Consider the following 18,143-nt stretch of genomic DNA (forward strand, 5'->3'; position numbering starts at 1 on the left):
TCTCAGAAACCTATATTGTAAAACACAGACGGGAAAAACTATTCCCATGCCTTCAGGAAAATCTGTATTAGAGACTGTTCACCAGCATCACCGAGGTACATCCTCAATCCTCACATTGTATTATACAGAGGGGGAAATCTATTCCCAGGCCCCCAGGAACATTTTCTCCTACTGTCATTTCAGTGGAATCAAATGTGATGAAAAGTAACAGTAAAACAGCATGTAGAAAGTTCTGTCATTGCTCTGCTATTACCAACAAAGAAACAAAGTCAATAACAATGTTAAAATGTCAAGCAAAAGGAACAAACTAAGTTCAGAATTAAGGGTTGTGATGTCAAAGAGGAAAGGACTTTATTCAGCAGATGCAAAGTTCTTATATACCTTACTTCTAAAAACCTTGAAACCCCCACCTTTTTATTTACCAACCTTTAGGTCATCTGCCACCATTATCTTCAAACAGCCAGGTTCTTTCCAATTTAATAAAAGAATGATGACTAAACCCATTCCTCTTTTTTTTTATTTTAAGTAACACATGACATGTTAATGGTCCAGGCTATAGCCTGTTCTTGACCCTCTAACATCGAAACCACCCAAAGACCTGACTGATACATTTACTATTTCTGACCAATCACCCTTTCAGAAGTTTCCTAGCATAGAGACAAAGTACACTCACTTATGCTTCAAATGTGCTGACTGTAACATTTAACACATTAATCATTTATTCGGATTATACTGATTTATCCAAGAACCACAAAGAAATACCACCAACAAGAGATGATCATGTAAAAACTACAAATGTAAAAGTACCATACTATTTGTAATATTCTGCAGAAAACTATTTTCCATGGGTGACAGCAGAGTCCGTTGACCCCTTTTTTAATATTGTAAAAGCACATGGTTGGGTTTAGAGAAAAAGAGAGATGTTTATTAACTGTTGTACTTCAAAGACATTTTTGGTGCAATAGGTTGCAATATGTGTGTAAAAGCCTCCTTGCCAATGTTCTGGGTGAAATTCTACTACAGTAAAACCGAGTGCATGGATGAGTAACCAAAAATTACACTTTTTTTTTGCTGTGAAAAATGTGACAAAAAAAAAAGACAAAGAATAATAATAATAATTATAATAATAATAACAACTAGCTTAACTATCGCTAAGCAATATGGCAATAAGCAGTAAGCACTGAGCAGGACTGGATGATCAGAGATCAGAACGTAACGTCAACAAATAACGTACTACCCCTTTGTAGTACGGATACAGGGCAAACTACTTTGAAATAAATTTTTATCGTGCATCTAACATCTAATAAGAAACAATGTACTAAGTTTCATTAGGATCTGTAATGTTATTTCGAAGAGTTTACAATGCGTGAGAAATTGCGTTTTTCACGAGTTAGCCCCGATCCAGGGCGAATTTTTCAAAACCCTTTCTTATTGAGCACCTAAGACCCAAGAGGAAGGTATGTTCCAAATTTCATTGCAATCCGTTCAGTGGTTTTTGAGATTTCGTGATGAGTGAGTGAGTCAGTCAGTGGTATTTGAGCTTTATATATATATATATATAGATAGCACAAGAAATTACAAGTCTCAATGCAGCACATTTGCAAAAATATGATTTTGAAAGTTTGATCAAACTTGAACATGTTTAATGCTTGAAAATTATACACAAAACAATATCATCCCGATCTCCTACACTAAATAAAGTTGCACAGTCACAGGGAGCACCAACCTTCATAAGTCAGTGTGCCAAAACACTGAGCAAAGCTGTGCAACTGGTGCTATTCAGACCACGTGCATTACCACGTCTGCGATTTCATCATGGACAGCAATTTAGAAAAAAATACAAATGTAAAAAATTCTGCGTGAAACTGGGCACGTGTCACAGAGACGTTCGACATGATTCAGTAAGTTTTACGGAGATGCTGCAACGAGGCGCTGAAGGTGTTTTGAGTGGAACAAACGCTTCAAGAGAGGAAGAATATCACTGGAAGACGACAAGAGATCAGGATCACCGTCAACAAGCTCAACCCCCAAAATGACGATACCATTCGGCAACTTGTGCATGATGATCGTTGGAGAACAATCCACATCATGCTGCCATTGTTGTCATGGTGTGTCATGGTGTGGAACAGTCCAGGCAATCCTCACGTGTGATTTGAACATGCGCCGTGTTGCTACCATGTTTCTCCAAAGGCTGCTGACCCAGGATCAGAAAAAACACTGCGTTGAATTCTGCCAAGGACTACACTGGGTGTATGGGTACAGACAGTCGTGGCATTCGGCATCGAAAGTTTGTCCCCAGGGGTCATATGTATTTAGGAAGGTAGACAAGACTGGAATGTTGAACTCAAGTCTCCCGAATAGAACAAACAATAACGCGGCAAATAATCAAACAAAAGGAATAACGTCTATCTGTTTTGCTACTTTTTTTTTTTTTTTTTACGTGTGTAAGTCTGCAAAAGTGTGATGAGGAGGTGTGTGTGTGTGTGTGTGCTATAAGACTGCAAAAGTGAGATGAGGAGGGGTGTGTGTGTGTTAGTGTGTGTGTGTGTGTGTGTGTGTGTTTGTGTGTGTGTGTGTGTGTGTGCTAGATAACGAGAACTGAGTGTCCTTGTCTGTGATCGACGACATGATGTGGTTTGAAAGGCTTGGGTGCTGCAGTTAATCTTTTTTGATAATATTGATATCATTTCTGCACTGTTTTGGTTCCGATCGGTCAAAAAGCCTCCGACTAGTCCGCAGTAGTGTTTGGGCCTTCGTAGAGCGAATCTGTCAAAAGCCATTTTCTTTATTTTGACCCAAGGATTGCAAGAATGTAAAACCTTTGAGTCGACGAAAAACGGTGTATGAGCTATGGCCAAAATAGTACGTAATTGTTGTTTTTTTGACTGTAGCGCCCCCCTTTGGCCAATTAGGTTGATACTTTGTCAACCTCTCCTCAAATTACACTCTACCCTATGGCTAAGTTTCAAGTCCTAAGCCTTGAGCCTAAGGTCTGCACGATCAGTTTTATGGCGGAATAATAATAATAAAAATAATAAAAAGCTCTACAATTACAATAGAGTTTCTTGAACCCCTAATAATTGTATTTAGTCAAGCTAATATTATAAACCCATTCAGACATATTTCCGGACTCTTATTAATAAACCGCTTTATTTCTGTTACTGACCAATCAGCAGCTTGTAGTGTGAAATCTAGCCAATCACAACACCAGGAGGCGGGGTTTTTGCACACACGTGGGGAGTAACGTGAGGCACCCGGAAGTACAGTGATTTTCACTTTGATGATGATCTCTCAGGGTTCAGTGGTCCAGAGCAGGAGCAGGATTCTGCTCCGGGTGGTAAAGCACGGCCGGCTCGGAGGACGAACCGATTTGCATCCGCCACTTCCGGTAAAGAGGCTCCACACAGACCCGGTTGTGCGACGCAGAGGAGAACCGCGAAGGTCACACTATATCAGCACCCCGATCTTCTACGTGAACGCTTCTCCTCACCTCGGACACGTTTATTCCGCCGTGACAGCCGACTGTCTGCACCGATACAAACTCCTTCAGGGCTTCGACTCCAAGTTTGCTACAGGTACATCTCCAGTCCAGGTGGCTCACCATTCTACAGTGGGTACAAAGATCTAGAGGTGAAATCCATCTCAGGAGGAGTACATTACACTGTTGTGAAGTTCACTCATGCATCTATATATTCATATTTCTAGCCATCAAACCATTCATTTCTCTCTCCATCCATCCATTAACTCTATTAATGCATCTATCTATTTCTCTCTCCATCCATCCATTAACTCTCTATTTATGCATCCATCCATCCGTAAGTTCTTCCTTCTGGTCAGGTTTGAGGTGGGTCCAGAGCCTACCCCTGGGTGTGAAATTGAAATACACACAGCATGAGACCTCAGTATGTATCTGAATTGCAAAACCTATTTTAGACCCTGCAATCAACTTACAGGCACGTTGGAGGAAACCCGAGAACCCTAATGAAACCCGTGTAGACCCAGACCCAGAGAGTAACCTGAACACTGACACAGGGACCTTCTCACATTATACATCTGTAAAATCCATATAAAGTAGTACATCTATACCGTATTATCAACAGCATTTATACTACTGATTGATCTCCATTTGTGCAGATTTGTTCTCAATCCATCTATAAAACCAGTGGTGTTTTATAGTGCATTTTTGTACAACATTTCCTTCCAAGGTACTGATGAACACGGGCTGAAAATCCAACAGGCGGCCAGCGCAGCCGGGAAAGAGCCGCTCAGCTTCTGCACCGAGGTATCCCACAGGTTTCGTGACACGTTCAGGAGCTGTAATATCGCATACACCGACTTCATACGGACGACAGAGGACAGACACAGACATGCGGTGGAACATTTCTGGACCAAGCTGTTCGACAAAGGCTTCATCTATGAAGGGATATATGAAGGCTGGTACTCCACACCGGACGAGAGCTTTCTCACACCCAGCCAGGTGACCAACGGCACAGACTCCATGGGCAGAGAGATCAAAATCTCTACAGAGAGTGGACATAAGGTACTGAACATCGAGATATTGCACACCAGCATTTATCGGTCTCATCATTAGTCCTGCGGTTTAGTGCCCTAATGAGCAAGTGGTGAGAAAATCAGATGAGACCGTGAAGAAACCTTGATAGGAAACAGACACAGCAGGGGATTATGAAGTATAATTATACAGTCATAGAGAACATGTTTAAATGCTCCTCTTTTAAATGTATTAATTCCTATATGAATAAATTGGAGATGATTGAAGTAATTCTGGGAATTTGCAGTTTTTCAGGGTAAAATGTGGCACCATCAGTAAAGGATGCAATAAAAGTACAAAGGTTTTTGCCTTTAAATGTACTTAAGTATCCAAAATACTATGATTTATTATGACTTTAATTTTCCTATTATTATTTTGATCACAAGACTGTTGCTTAATCAACTATGTGAAAAGACCAAAAACTTCTTTTCAACTACTTTTAAAAATCACTCAAATACGCTCACGTGTGTTGTGGTGAATTCGATTCAGGAGTTTCTTCATCATTTATTCCTCTCTAAATGTTCTGCTGTTGAACTGATGCTGAACTGTATGTTGGTGATAAGTAGAGACACACCAAGCGTTTTTTAAGTTTATCACTAAAAGCCAGTGGTGACTGTGGCAGGGGAAAAAGTGCCTGAGATTTCAAATGTGGCACCAAACACAATCACAGAAATGCCAGTGGTGGTAAATTTCTTCAACATTTCCCAGATCTGCTCCTGGCAATGAGCAATTCTTTAACCGGAGCTTCACTGAACTGCAGCCTGACATGATGAGTGACGGTTTAATGCTAAAAGCTGTTCATTATATTTCCACACAACTAAATTCAGAATAAATGATTGTCTATCACCCATGATGCACTCTGACATGATCCTGAGAGTTTGAGACATATATAGTTAACACAAAGTTGGAGGCACACACACACACACACACACACACGGATAATAGATGCAGTAGCATTAGATTTTCTCTTCACTTGAACTAGGAGACCCAAACCTGTTCCACCACGACAATGCCCCAATGCCAGCTCCATGAAGATCTGCTTTACCTCGGTTGAAGTGGAAGATCTTGAGTGGTCTGCTATAGAGAGCTGTTCACAAGTCTATTGAACACCTTGGGGATGAATGTGAACACTGTGCCCCAGACTTCCTCCCCTCACCTACATCAGTACCCGACTAACAGCCTTGTGGCATAAATCTTCATAAGCACACTACAAAATCTAGTGGAACATCTTCCCAGACGAGTGGAGGGAAGAGCAAATCGGAACCTTATTGTTAGGTGTCCACAAACTTTTGCAGTATAGTGTATATCAAGTTGAAATTTATTCCTAAGCAACTTTGTATCTCCCAACAGGTGGAGTGGATGAAGGAGCACAACTATCTCTTCCGCCTCTCCGATTTCCAGACCAGTCTCCAGGAGTGGTTGAGGTCAAACCCTAAAGCCATTCAGCCAAAAAAGTTTCACCATCTGGTGCTTCAATGGTTGGAGAGCGAGCTACCCGATTTATCAGTGTCGCGCCAGAGGAGCCGTCTGCAGTGGGGCATTCCAGTTCCCGGAGATCCCGAACAAACGATCTACGTGTGGCTGGACGCTTTGGTGAACTATCTGACCGTTGCAGGGTATCCAGAGAAATACTCCGAGTGGTGGAACGTCGTCCATCACGTCGTAGGCAAAGATATATTGAAGTTCCATGCTATATATTGGCCAGCGTTTCTCTTGGCTGCAGAACTGCCCCTTCCTCAGGCCATATACGTGCACTCTCATTGGACGGCTCAGGGAAAGAAAATGTCCAAGAGTCTCGGCAATGTAGTGGATCCACTCGAGAGCTCGAAAAGGTTCACCATGGACGGGCTGAGGTATTTCCTTCTCAGGCAAGGAGTTCCAGATATGGATTGCGACTATGACGACGACAAGGTGGTCAAGTTGTGCAATAGCGAACTGGCCGATTCTCTCGGTGGTCTTCTCAACCGCTGTACCGCACCCTCCCTCAACCCGGAGCAGGTTTATCCTCCATTCTGCAACATCTCCTTCCCAAAAGTGTGCGGTGGAAGAGCAGTTGCCGAGGATTATAAATTGGTGGAGGCCGTTTCAAGGCTTCCTGTTTTGGTGAAGCAGCACTTTGACAACCTGCACATGTATAAAGCCCTGGAAGCAATTAGCGCATGCGTACGCCTGACCAACAGCTTTGTCCAAAGACACACGCCATGGAAACTCGACTGCACCGAGACAGAGGACAAACTCTGGCATGACACCATACTGCACGTGTCTATGGAGTGTCTCAGAATCTACGGCGTTCTCCTGCAGCCCGTTGTGCCTGCGATAGCAGATAAAATCCTGTCCAGGCTCGGGGTGACGTCTGGCGAGAGAACCTGGGATAATACCCACGATTTTCTGTCCATGTTTGAAGAAAGACATTGTCCTTATGAAGGACGAGTGCTAGGTCCAGACACTGGGGTGCTTTACAGACGAATCGAGAGGAACATTCCAAAGCAAAATGCAGGAGGACAAAAAGACAAAATTAAACGAGTATCGCCATAGATTCTTTTGTGGAAAAAGAATATACTATAGTATAATAAAAGATATTAAAAGCTAAAAATAAACTGGACTGCAGAAAAGCATATATGGGGATAAACGGTTGCACATGCAGCCAAGTGGCTCAAATGTGATCTCTTTAGACAGCTATAACAGGGTTTCTGCAGGTTTCACCAAGACTTCTATTAAACCATTAAGAATTACATTTAAGACCTGTATCATGACATCAAACACACAAACACATTGTTAGCGGCTTACAGCCTTAACCACGCCCTAAATTCATCTCTTTTAATTATCGCTAAACTTGCACTTCGCCATCGCTTAAAAATAAAATCTGTTTTGCATCTCTGGTACAATCCAAGAGAGATTCGCACCAATAACAAGAACGCTGATTGGCTGTTGCATGTTGGTCTAATTTGTAGTCGTATTAAAGCAAATTATATTTGAACTGGTGAAAGATCACGGAAACTAACCAACAAAAACATTCGAGGTACTGTTACATGGACATCGAAAAAATTAAGACCTGTTTAAAATTATTTAAAACCTAAAACAGGCCTAACTTTTTTTTTATGGCATTTGGAAGACGACCTCAGCCAGGGTGACTTACAGCTGAGTAGGGGAGGGTTAAGGGCCGTGCAGGGATCTGAAATTGTGACCTTCCGATTCAAAGTCCAATGCCTTAACCACTGAGCTACCACCAAACGATGGCTTTGTTCCGGTGCTCATTCTGATTTAGTTACCGATTTAATCGGATCCTATCCAGAGAAAATCCCTTTACTTATACACCAGTCCATCACAAGGCACCATGTAAACATGTTCACTTTGCGTTAGAGTCCACAATCCATTTACTGGATCACCTAATGGAAGTCATCATGAAGGAATACAATACAGAGAACCCTGAGGAATGGTTTGGAGCTACCAGAATATCATCAAGCAGATTACACCGATCAGTATGATCATTATGAGTGGTGAAGTGAAGACCACTGATCATCTAGTCATCATGGCACCTGTTGTGGGATATTATTAGGCAGCAAGTGAAAATTTTTTCCCTCAAAGTTGACGTGTTAGAAGCAGGAAAAATAAGTGAGCGTGCCATCTAGACGTCTGGGTCAGAGCATCTCCATAAGTGCAGCTCTTGTAGGATGTTCCTGGTCTGCAGTGGTCAGTGTTTCCAGTGCTCCAAGGAAGGAACAGTGGTGAACCGGCGACAGGGTCGTGTGCGGTAGAGGATCATTGATGCACGTGTGGAGCGAAGGCTGTCAGTGTGGTCCGATCCAACAGACGAGCAACTGTAGCTCAAACTGCTGAAGAAGTTCATGCTGACAGGTCATGACAGATGAAGGGGGACCAACATAATATTAGGCAGGTGATCATAATGTTATACCTAATCGATGTATAATCAGTATTTCAGAATCATGAACAATTCTACTGTTGTGCTTTGGCCACTTCCGCCTGCAGGAGTCAAAGATGTACACGACACAAAATAAAGATTTGACTTCCAAGATTGAAGCATGACTGTTTTCAGTTCCATGGACATGCAGCCATTGATGTGGAGTGATTTAGACATGCAGCTGGAACACTGCTGACCTGGTAGCTATAATTTATTACTTTGTCTGAAATAGAAGTAAGAATGATTAAAGGTGGAAGTCTTTCGAGACTATAGTTTGGGTAAAATGTCTTGTTTTTTAACGTGTCTTACCAGAGTTGAAGTGTCTCTGTGCCAAGTCATGATGCCTTACTGTTATCATTATTTTTTATATAACTCTAAGATGGTGAACTTTTAAAGTCTGGGCCACGGTCTAAAAATTGACATGACTTTTTTTAATGAGAATACACGAAACTGAAAAATTGTACAAAGTAAATAAAAAAAAAACAAAAAAAACAAAAAAAAACCCACTGCATTACTCTCATCATTTCATGTCCTTTAGTTTTTTTTTTTTTTTTTTTATATATATATATATTTATATATAAAGTCCTTCTGCTGCGCTTTATGATCACCAGTTCACAGCGCCGACCCTCGGACGAACGTGTAAATCACACGAAATCCGAAAGAGATTTATTCCTAGAAACAGTACTGTGGTCAGATACGGATTAGCTGAGAATCTCCTCGGCCCAAAGTCGCTCTCTCCTGTCCGAAAGATTCCCGAGCTAATGAAGACTCTGCAATCGACTCGCCCGCTTCAGAAAGGCGTCGCAGGACTCACTCATATTTGGGGTAATAGGAGTTGGTGTTCTGTCCGGGCTGTGTGCCTGTGTGACACAGTGTATATTCGATTAGAACTTAACTCAATTGATTCAGCAACTGTTAGTATTTTTTTTTATAGGGTAGTGAAGTAGCACCAAGAACGAACAGCAGATATATAACATTTTACATCTTTATACAATGCACTAAGACTGGCTCAGATGGTGTATTAATGGCGTTTAGTGTAAACCATAACCCAAAACGAGGACTTGTGAACTTACTGGACAGTTGCTGTTGGAGTTGTCTGACCAAAGCAGCAGTTTGTTGTTGCTGTTGCGTCTGCTGCATGCCCTGCCCCTGGCGAGGGAACTGAACACACACACAGACCATGTGAGTTGAGATACATGCAGTAAATTATTACTCCAGTAAAAGTGTCCCTTTAAACGTTCACTTAAATAAAAGTACAACAATTTTTGCCTGTAAATGTACTTAAGTATCCAAAGTACTATGATTTATTATGACTTTAATGTTCCTATTATTAAGACTGTGTTTCTCTCAGCACAACAATCTATTAATAGAATGATATTAATGAGTCAAACACTGATTGATGTCTATTACAATTATCATGAGACCAAAAACTTATTTTCAACTACTTTTAAAAATCACTCAAATATGCTCACGTGTGTTGTGGTGAATTCGATTCAGGAGTTTCTTCATCATTTATTCCTCTCTAAATGTTCTACTTGCCGTTGAACTGATGCTGAACTGTATGTTGGTGATAAGTAGATACACACCAAGCGCCAATCAAAACACGTTCAAAACAGAGCACGCGCTCGACCCTGATTGGTGGATCTCTCCAAATGGAAATACTTCAGTAAAGAACAGAAACGTAATAAAGCTACTTAAGTACAGTAACGAATTACGTTTACTTCCTTATAGTCCAGCTCGGCATTACACATGCTGAAATGTTCATTAATTGGCTGCTCACCAAGGGCTGCTGTGGAGGAAGAGGCTGCATGCCCAGGGTCTGATTCTGGGGCTGACCAGGCGGCTGGGCTGTGCCCACCTGCTGCTGCTGGACCTGCTGAGACGGGACCTGCTGCGCCTGCTGCACCTGCTGAGGGGTGACCTGCTGCTGCTGCACCTGCTGCTGCTGCACCTGCTGCTGCTGCACCTGCTGCTGCTGCTGCTGCTGCTGCTGCTGCTGCTGCTGCTGTTGCTGCTGCACCTGCTGCTGCTGCTGCTGCACCTGCGACCAATGCACAAGAAAAGTGTGTATAAACAGAACTGATCCGTAGTTTCTGCTTTGCATGCTCAGTCGATACTGATGTGATCCCTGATATGGGGCCCAAACACATGAAGGATGAGAGAATTTGCCTTAGTTCTGAGGTTTGTTTCACTAAAATTCTTTGAATGATCAAATTCCCAAAACAATATATCTATATAAGGTGATTCTTTTATTTGTCTTGAGCAAGAGGCAGGAATACACCCTGGCTGGGAAGTCAATCACAGTTAATCACAGGGCCCCAATACTCACCAATCATGGGACACTTTACAGTTACAAACACAGCAGTTAGGTCTGTATTATCAGACATTTAAAACATACTAGACATAATTTCTCTATTCGGATCTGCCCCAATTAATCCTGATGCCCTGCCTCTGGATGGAGTTTCCCTCGATTAGAGATCACAGGGATAAATACACATACCGTAATTTCCGGACTATTAAGCGCACCCATATAGAAGCCGCACCCACTGAATTTGACAAAGATTTTTATTTTGAACATAAATACGCCGCACATGTCTATAAGCCGCAGGTGTCTACACTGAAACTAAAACTTTACACACGCTTTAACAAAAGACAGTGTCTGTTACACGGCTTGTATCTAAACAGTAGCCTACCAAGAAAGTCATTGTTCACTGTCTTCCTCCTTCCTTTCACAATAATTTCTCTCGAGAGTCTTTTGGCATCGTCGTGTATTTAAAAATCACCATTGGTGAAGTTTTTCTCTCGATGCCGTGCAGCTCAGAACACAGGTGAAGTGTGTGTTTTTATGCCCGGTTGTTTTCAGCGTGACGAATGATTCTCATTTCCTGTGCGGCCCGATTCAGTGGGAGCGCATCTGATTTAATATAAAGAGTTTCATTGGTTCACCTGAACCCGTTCTGCAATTTCATTGGTCTAATGTTGTGGGGCTCAGTTTTTTGGCTTGAAGCTTGTAGAAGCTTGTAAAACTGGGAAAAACCCAGGAAAAATCCATAAATTAGCCGCTTCGTTGTTAAAGCCTCGGGGTTCAAAGCGTGGGAAAAAAGTTGCGGCTTATAGTCCGGAAAATACGGTAATTTCCTTTAATTATTAAAGGTCTGTAACGCTGCTAAACAAACTCTTTACGGTTAAGGATGGTTCCACATGAACAGCCTAAAGATTGATGACATTACTGAAAAAACTCATGAACGATGAGACTTGGACTGGAATTAAAAACAGTTAACATTAATAATATATTTAGATTAAATGGAACTATAATGAATGGACATTTAGGGTTACCCAGATTAGGACAGGTTCCCTTTTGAGTCTGGTTCCAAACTTATAGGCACTAAAATATAAATTGATATTTTAGAAGCTATTTATCTTTGTAAAGCTGCTATGAGACGATGTCCATTGTTAGAAGTGTCATACAAATAAAACTGAATTGAGTTACTTTCAATACTCATTCTATCAAATGTGGCTTGCAGGTTTGTCTCTTGATTACAAGTGACCATCTGGTGTTTGCTCACAGGGTTAAAATACAAAAAATAGGTTTTTTTAATGATCATATTATCCACCATTATTAAACCTTTTCTCTCTCTTAATAAAACAATTTTATTAAGTTATTTGAACACAGTGAGGTGAGGTAGTGTACAAGTAAATGTACCCTGAGGGCCTGTTGTCTCAAGAACTGCTGCTGCTGCTGCTGCTGCTGCTGAACCTGCTGTTGCTGCTGCTGCTGGTCCAGCATCTGATTGGTGCGCATGTTGGGGTGCATGCCCTGCGCCTGCATGTGGGCCGGTGCCAGGCTATGCATCATGGGAGCCTGCTGTATAGGCTGATGGGGAAACCTGCATCACATCCAAAGTAGATCCAGTTAAATCATAAAGACTTAAAGCAAAAAAACCTTATTTTAATAGATTTGCAGTTTCATACATTTTATTTAGAAAACTAATGTTATATTTAATATATATTTAATATATATATATATATATATATATATATATATATATATATATATATATATATATATATATAATTATCTTTAATGTTAAATGTTAAAAAATGCCAAACATTTTGTAATTTATCATTAATTAGCAGACCCCTGCAGTACCACTGTGGACCCCCAGGGTTGAAGAAAAATGTCATAGGACCTAAATAAATCCAAAAATATGTTCATTTGTCAATTTAGCTAATTTATCTATTATTTATTATGCCTTTAAATAGTATTGCTCATAAGCTCTTCCTCCATCTCAAGATTTTCATCTGACTTTAAAATCTCTGGACAGCAAAAAAAACACAAGCATGTCCCAGTTACACACACACACACACACACACACACACACTGTATGCTGTCCTGCTTAACATAACTTAACATACACACACACCCTGTTACCATACAACTGTAGCTTGAATGTAGGGTAACAGGGTGGCGTGTATGTTAAGTTATGTTAAGCAGGACAGCATATGTCTGTGGCTGGAGCAGTACTCTAAATGCTGCGTATAAAAGTAAAAAAAAAGAAAACCATTATAAAGGCTAACAAAAGTCTACCATGTAAGTACATACAACTGCTATAGATCAGGCCTCTGTGTACAAGCTGAGATTTGAATGAACAGCATTAAGTTTTAATGTGCGTTTTGAAACTAGAACCTCGGTGTGTTTTGCATGTTGCTTGGGAACGTCCCAGGGGCCTGCTGGTGGACGTATCCACTGGGTCTCTGCTGCATCTGCCTCAGAGGATCCACCACACCAGGGTTGGTACCAGGATGGGCTCCTGGGAAGCCCTGGTTATTGTATGAAGAAACTATTCCACCAGTTTGAGAGGAGTGCGGCTGCATCCCCACGTGAGAATTGTAGGGAGCGTAGCCCTGTAGCAAGAAACGAAAGAGTACACAGAATTTATTTATTTATTTATGATGAAGGGAAGTGGATGAAGGGAATAAAATCATGGAAGCTCTTGCCTGTGAGGATTGCATGGGGGTGTAGGACTGATTGGGAGCCATCGGTCTCATCTGTGGTCCAATCATGTTCTGGTTCTCCGTTTACAAAAACACAAAAACAATTAAACAGTGTTTTTTTCCCACAACAAGCATTCAGCTTGCATATCAAAACAGCTCCCACTATACAGTTAATAACTTTCGCACCCAGTACCTGAGCTGCACTGCATTTATATAATCCTAACCTTTACCCATCGCTCAACGGCTCAGGTTCACTCCACTTGGCCACGCATGATCATTTTTTTCATTAGTGGTGGATGAAGTACAAAAACCATGTAATCCATTAAAAGTAAGGTGTGCTCTAAATAACAGTCTTTTCATACAAACCGAGATAATAAATAAAAGTCTTTTCATTATAGCCATAATAAATCATAATACTTAAGTACATTTAAAAGACAAATAGTTGTAACTTTTACTAAAGTAAAAATTAATTTATTTATAGAATGATAATGAGTTCAACACCGATCGATATCTATTAAAATGATCGTCTTTTCAGCTACTTAAAAAAAAATTGTGCAAATAAGATCACGTGTTTTTTATCCTCATAAAAAAAAATAAAAAAAAAGGAACGACTGATTTCACAAAATGTAGTAAAAAGTAAAATATTTGACTTTGAAATGTAGTGAAGTTAAAGTCTCCCCGAATAGAAATACTTCAGTAAACGACAGAAACGTGAAAAAGCTACTTAAGTTCAGTGAAAAATTATGTTTAATTCCTTACTGTCCACCACTGATTATTATACAATAGATTATTGAGTTTGTAAACCCTGAGCATGTTTAATGTTTACAGTTTGAAATAACGCTGGAAGTTTTGAGACTTAACTCAAAGTGACCTAAATTTCAAAACAGCACATGATCAGTGAAGAAACAAGCAGTTCTTACCCTTTAAATTAATTATAATGTTATAGTGCAGCCGAAAAGTCTTCACAGTCCTTCACTTTCTCCACATTCTATGTTAATACCTCATTCAAAATAAATAATGAAAAGGTTCTACAAACAAAACCCCATAATGATGATAAAAGTTTGTTTGTAATTTTTGCAAATGTTTTAAAAATAAATAAATAAATAAAAACAACAGAAGAAAAAATTAATAAAATCATGTACATAAGTATCACAGATTTTGCCATTACGCTCAAAATTGAGCTCAGGTGCATCCTGTTTCCACTGATCATCCATGAGATGTTTCTACAACTTGGTTGGAGCCTACCGGTGGTAAATTCAGTTGATTGGACATGATTTGGAGAGGCACTCACCGGTCTATAGAAGGTCCCACAGTTAACAGTGTATATCAGAGCACAAACCAAGCCATGAAATCCAAGGAATTGTCTGTAGACAGGATTGTATGGAGGAACAGATCTGGGGAAGGGTACAGAAACATTTCTGCAGCATTGAAGGTCCCAATAAGCACAGTGGCCTTTATTATCCGTAAATGGAAGAAGTTTGGAATCAACAGAACTCTTCCTAGTGATCGTGGGAGCCTAAATGAGCGATTGGGGGAATTAGAGTCAGGGAGGTGACCAAGAACCTGATGGTCACTCTTAAAGAGCTCCAACGTCTCTAAGAGAAAGGAAAACCTTTCAGAAGAACAACTGTCTGCAGCACTCCTCAGTAAAAGGCACATGACAGCCCACCTGGAGTTTGCCAAAAGGCAGCTGAAGGACTCTCAGGCCATGAGAAACAAAGATTGAACTCTTTGACCTAAATGCCAAGTGTCATGTCTGGGGGAAACCAGTCAGGGCTCATCACCTGGCCAATACCATCACTACAGTGAAGCATGGTGGTGGCAGCATCATGTTGTGGGGTTGTTTTTGAGCAGCAGGAAGTGGGAGACTGGTCAGAATCGATGGAAAGATTAATGCAGCAATATACAGAGACATCCTTGATGAAAACCTGCTCCAGAGTGCTCTGGACCTCAGACTGGGGAGACTTGAACACGAACCCAATTGAACATCACTGGAGAGATCTGGAAATGGCTGTGCACTGACGCTCCTTATCCAACCTGATGGAGCTTGAGTGGTTCGGCACAGAAAAATGGGAGAAACTAAAATTTCAAACAAACCTCTTGAACGTTGTCATTATGGGTTATTGTTTATAAAATGTTGAGGAAAATTATGAATTGAATTCATTTTGGGAATAATGCTGTAACATAAAATGTACAAAAGGTGAAGCACTGTGAAGACTATATGGATGCACTGTATACACACACACACACACACACACACACACACACACACACACACACACACACACACACACACACACACACACACACACACACACACACACACGTCAACATTAAGAAAATCTCACTACTCAACTCAATGGTCTAAAATAAGGATGCCTTTTGTAATGGTGTAGAACAGGCTTTAGAAAAGGCCAAGCTCTATTATAGCCCAAGTATAATTGTATAGCGAACATGAGCAATGACTAACTAAGATCTCTCTCTCGGCTGGTGCCTCTTTGTTTCTGGGGTTTCAATGTCTGAAATCAGACTCACCAGTCTGACCTGCAGCTGCTGCCGGAGAATCTGGCTCTGCGGTATAGCAGGCTGCGGTTTGAAGCCTATCGGGTACTGCTTATTATCCACGCCCATCATGCTCATGCCACCCTGGATGTTGGACATCATGCCTGGGTAATTGGCCCGCGGGGGCATGATCTTCGGATGATTGCTCAATGGTACGCGAGATCGGTATGGAGGCTCCAGTCCTGGCCCTCCTGTACAAGATTAATTGGAATTATACAAATACGTTAAGGCAAACAAACGTATGCACATACACTGTACAGTCCACTTATTATATGTACTGGATAACCAACTATACTGTTACTCAAATGACTTCGTCAATCCAGTATACATACAATACGACCTACACATTTAAGTATTCCAATTACGCATTTCTATTTCTTACATGTACCGAAAAAATCTTAACCACCAGTAAATACAAGTATATTAGTAGTGCATGTAATAAAGAGGTTCTTTTTAATAAAAGCGCTTGTTTTTCAGTTCACCTGTTCATTTGCATGGTCAAGTATTTAATTGTGGATCGCTACAATGTTCACTATTTATTAGAGGTGTAACGGTACAAATATTCGTATCAAACTCCTTTGGTACAGGGCTTTCGGTTCGGTGCGCACGTGTACCGAATGCAGTCGTTCTTTACCTGCGGAACCTGGTTAAAATCTGAGTTTTATATACCATTTTGCACTATAGGGCGCACTTAAAAGCCTTTAATTTTCTCAAAAAACGACAGTGCGCCTTAAAATCCGAAGCGCCGTATATATGGATTAATTCTGGTTTTGCTTACTGACCTCTAAGAGATTTTGTGTGGTACAAAGCGCTCACGGCGAACGCGTTTAATAAAGTTTGACTGACTGACTTATCTTTTTTTTTTTTCGCTTAATGCGCCTTATAGTCCGGTGCGCTTTATATATGAAAAAAGATCGAAAATAGACCATTCATTGACAGTGCACCTTATAATCTAGTGCGCCCTATAGTGCAAAAAATACGGTACTGTAGTAAAAAAGCATATTGCATTCATTAGTTTTCCTCGATTTTATTTTTTATAAAATAGTGTATAAATATTATTCTATATATTATTTAAACAGGTGGGCCTTTTATTTAAAATTGTTTTAATATTTTCAATTGTTGACAAATGTTAATTATAAACTACATTAATAATAAAGGACAAGCAATTTTATATTTTGCATTTCTTCCCCCCACAGTACCGAAATTGAATTCAACCGTGACTTAAAACCAAAGTCTGTACCGAACCGTGAATTTTGTTTACCGTTACACCCCCACTAGTTACATGTCTGATTTCAGTCCAGCGTCAGTAATGCACGTTTTCAGAGTTGATCACACTGGAGTTCAGAATAAAAACAAGGTGATGTACGTGAAGATGATTGACCAGCCTGACCTGGAGGAAGAGGCTGATTCTGAGTGAACATGATCGGCGGGTTGTAGGGTATTGCTCTGTATGGGTTGGGCTGGTTCATGATCTCGGGATTCATAGCTGGTCCCAGATACGGCATTACACCTTGGTTACGTGCTGTGTAGTCCTGGAGAACAACGATAACTGTGTTAGTCAGCGATCCAAACAAACAAACCGGTACACCACCAATACAGTACTTTGCTGCTGTCCTAATTTTTTTTCCACATCAAGACGACCCACAGAGGAAGGTATTTCTCGATAGAGAAATTATAAAAAAAAATATAAATAAATTTGAAACTAAGCCAGTTTCTCTATTGCCTGTATTCACACCTGGTATTAACAGCGGCCGAACCGGTAAGACCTTCTCTGCTGGACTAAATGCCATCAGAATCACCTATGTTTTAATGTTTTTGTACATGAATATGTATTAAATTACATATTTCCCAATAGTCTATTTTCTCCATTTCATAGTTTCTCTCAGGTGTGCTGCTGCAAATATTGTCGGTTTTTAACCAATCAGATTTCAGAGTCAGTGAGGCCACCTAGAAGGCGTCCAAAAACATCTTCCCTTTGATTGGGTGGTCAGAAAGCGCAAAACGAATCTTTTAGCAAACTGAACCAGCTCAAATGTATTCATGTGGAACAGCTGGGTTTTTTTTTTTATTATTTGACATTGGCTGACGGAGGAGAAGAAATTGATTAGATTTTATACT

At 40.6% G+C, this 18,143-nt stretch overlaps 2 protein-coding genes across 3 annotated transcripts in view; one reads left to right on the top strand and one right to left on the bottom strand.

Moving 5' to 3' along the window:
* The first annotated feature begins 3,214 nt into the window (after positions 1-3,214).
* mars2 (methionyl-tRNA synthetase 2, mitochondrial) lies at positions 3,215-8,970 on the top strand. Its single transcript, XM_083547081.1, has 3 exons — positions 3,215-3,575; positions 4,206-4,540; positions 5,900-8,970. Exons 1-3 carry the CDS (start codon positions 3,281-3,283, stop codon positions 7,082-7,084), a joined length of 1,815 nt encoding a protein of 604 aa, XP_083403207.1. The 5' UTR covers positions 3,215-3,280; the 3' UTR covers positions 7,085-8,970.
* The window catches only part of med12 (mediator complex subunit 12), a 47,130-nt gene continuing 37,865 nt past the window's right edge, over positions 8,879-18,143 (bottom strand). Inside the window, exons 37-44 of one of the 2 annotated variants that reach the window (XM_083546896.1) lie at positions 17,416-17,557; positions 15,999-16,216; positions 13,467-13,541; positions 13,156-13,373; positions 12,172-12,355; positions 10,249-10,509; positions 9,542-9,629; positions 8,879-9,328 (exon numbers count right to left, since the gene is read on the bottom strand). In XM_083546896.1, the coding sequence (XP_083403022.1) occupies positions 9,279-9,328; positions 9,542-9,629; positions 10,249-10,509; positions 12,172-12,355; positions 13,156-13,373; positions 13,467-13,541; positions 15,999-16,216; positions 17,416-17,557 (1,236 nt within the window). In that variant the 3' untranslated portion in view covers positions 8,879-9,278. The remainder of the gene's footprint in view (positions 9,329-9,541; positions 9,630-10,248; positions 10,510-12,171; positions 12,356-13,155; positions 13,374-13,466; positions 13,542-15,998; positions 16,217-17,415; positions 17,558-18,143) is intronic. The other variant, XM_083546897.1, reaches the window with a different exon arrangement.

The sequence above is a fragment of the Silurus aristotelis genome (assembly GCF_946808225.1).
Source record: "Silurus aristotelis genome assembly, chromosome: 7".
In the NCBI taxonomy this organism is placed as follows: Eukaryota; Metazoa; Chordata; class Actinopteri; order Siluriformes; family Siluridae; genus Silurus; species Silurus aristotelis.

Excerpts from the sequence above, each read along its gene's own strand:
- mars2 (XM_083547081.1), top strand. The coding sequence starts at position 3,281 with ATGATGATCTCTCAGGGTTCAGTGGTCCAGAGCAGGAGCAGGATTCTG. Across the intron at positions 3,576-4,205 it reads CGACTCCAAGTTTGCTACAG|GTACTGATGAACACGGGCTG; the intron begins GTACATCTCCAG and ends TTTCCTTCCAAG. Across the intron at positions 4,541-5,899 it reads CTACAGAGAGTGGACATAAG|GTGGAGTGGATGAAGGAGCA; the intron begins GTACTGAACATC and ends ATCTCCCAACAG.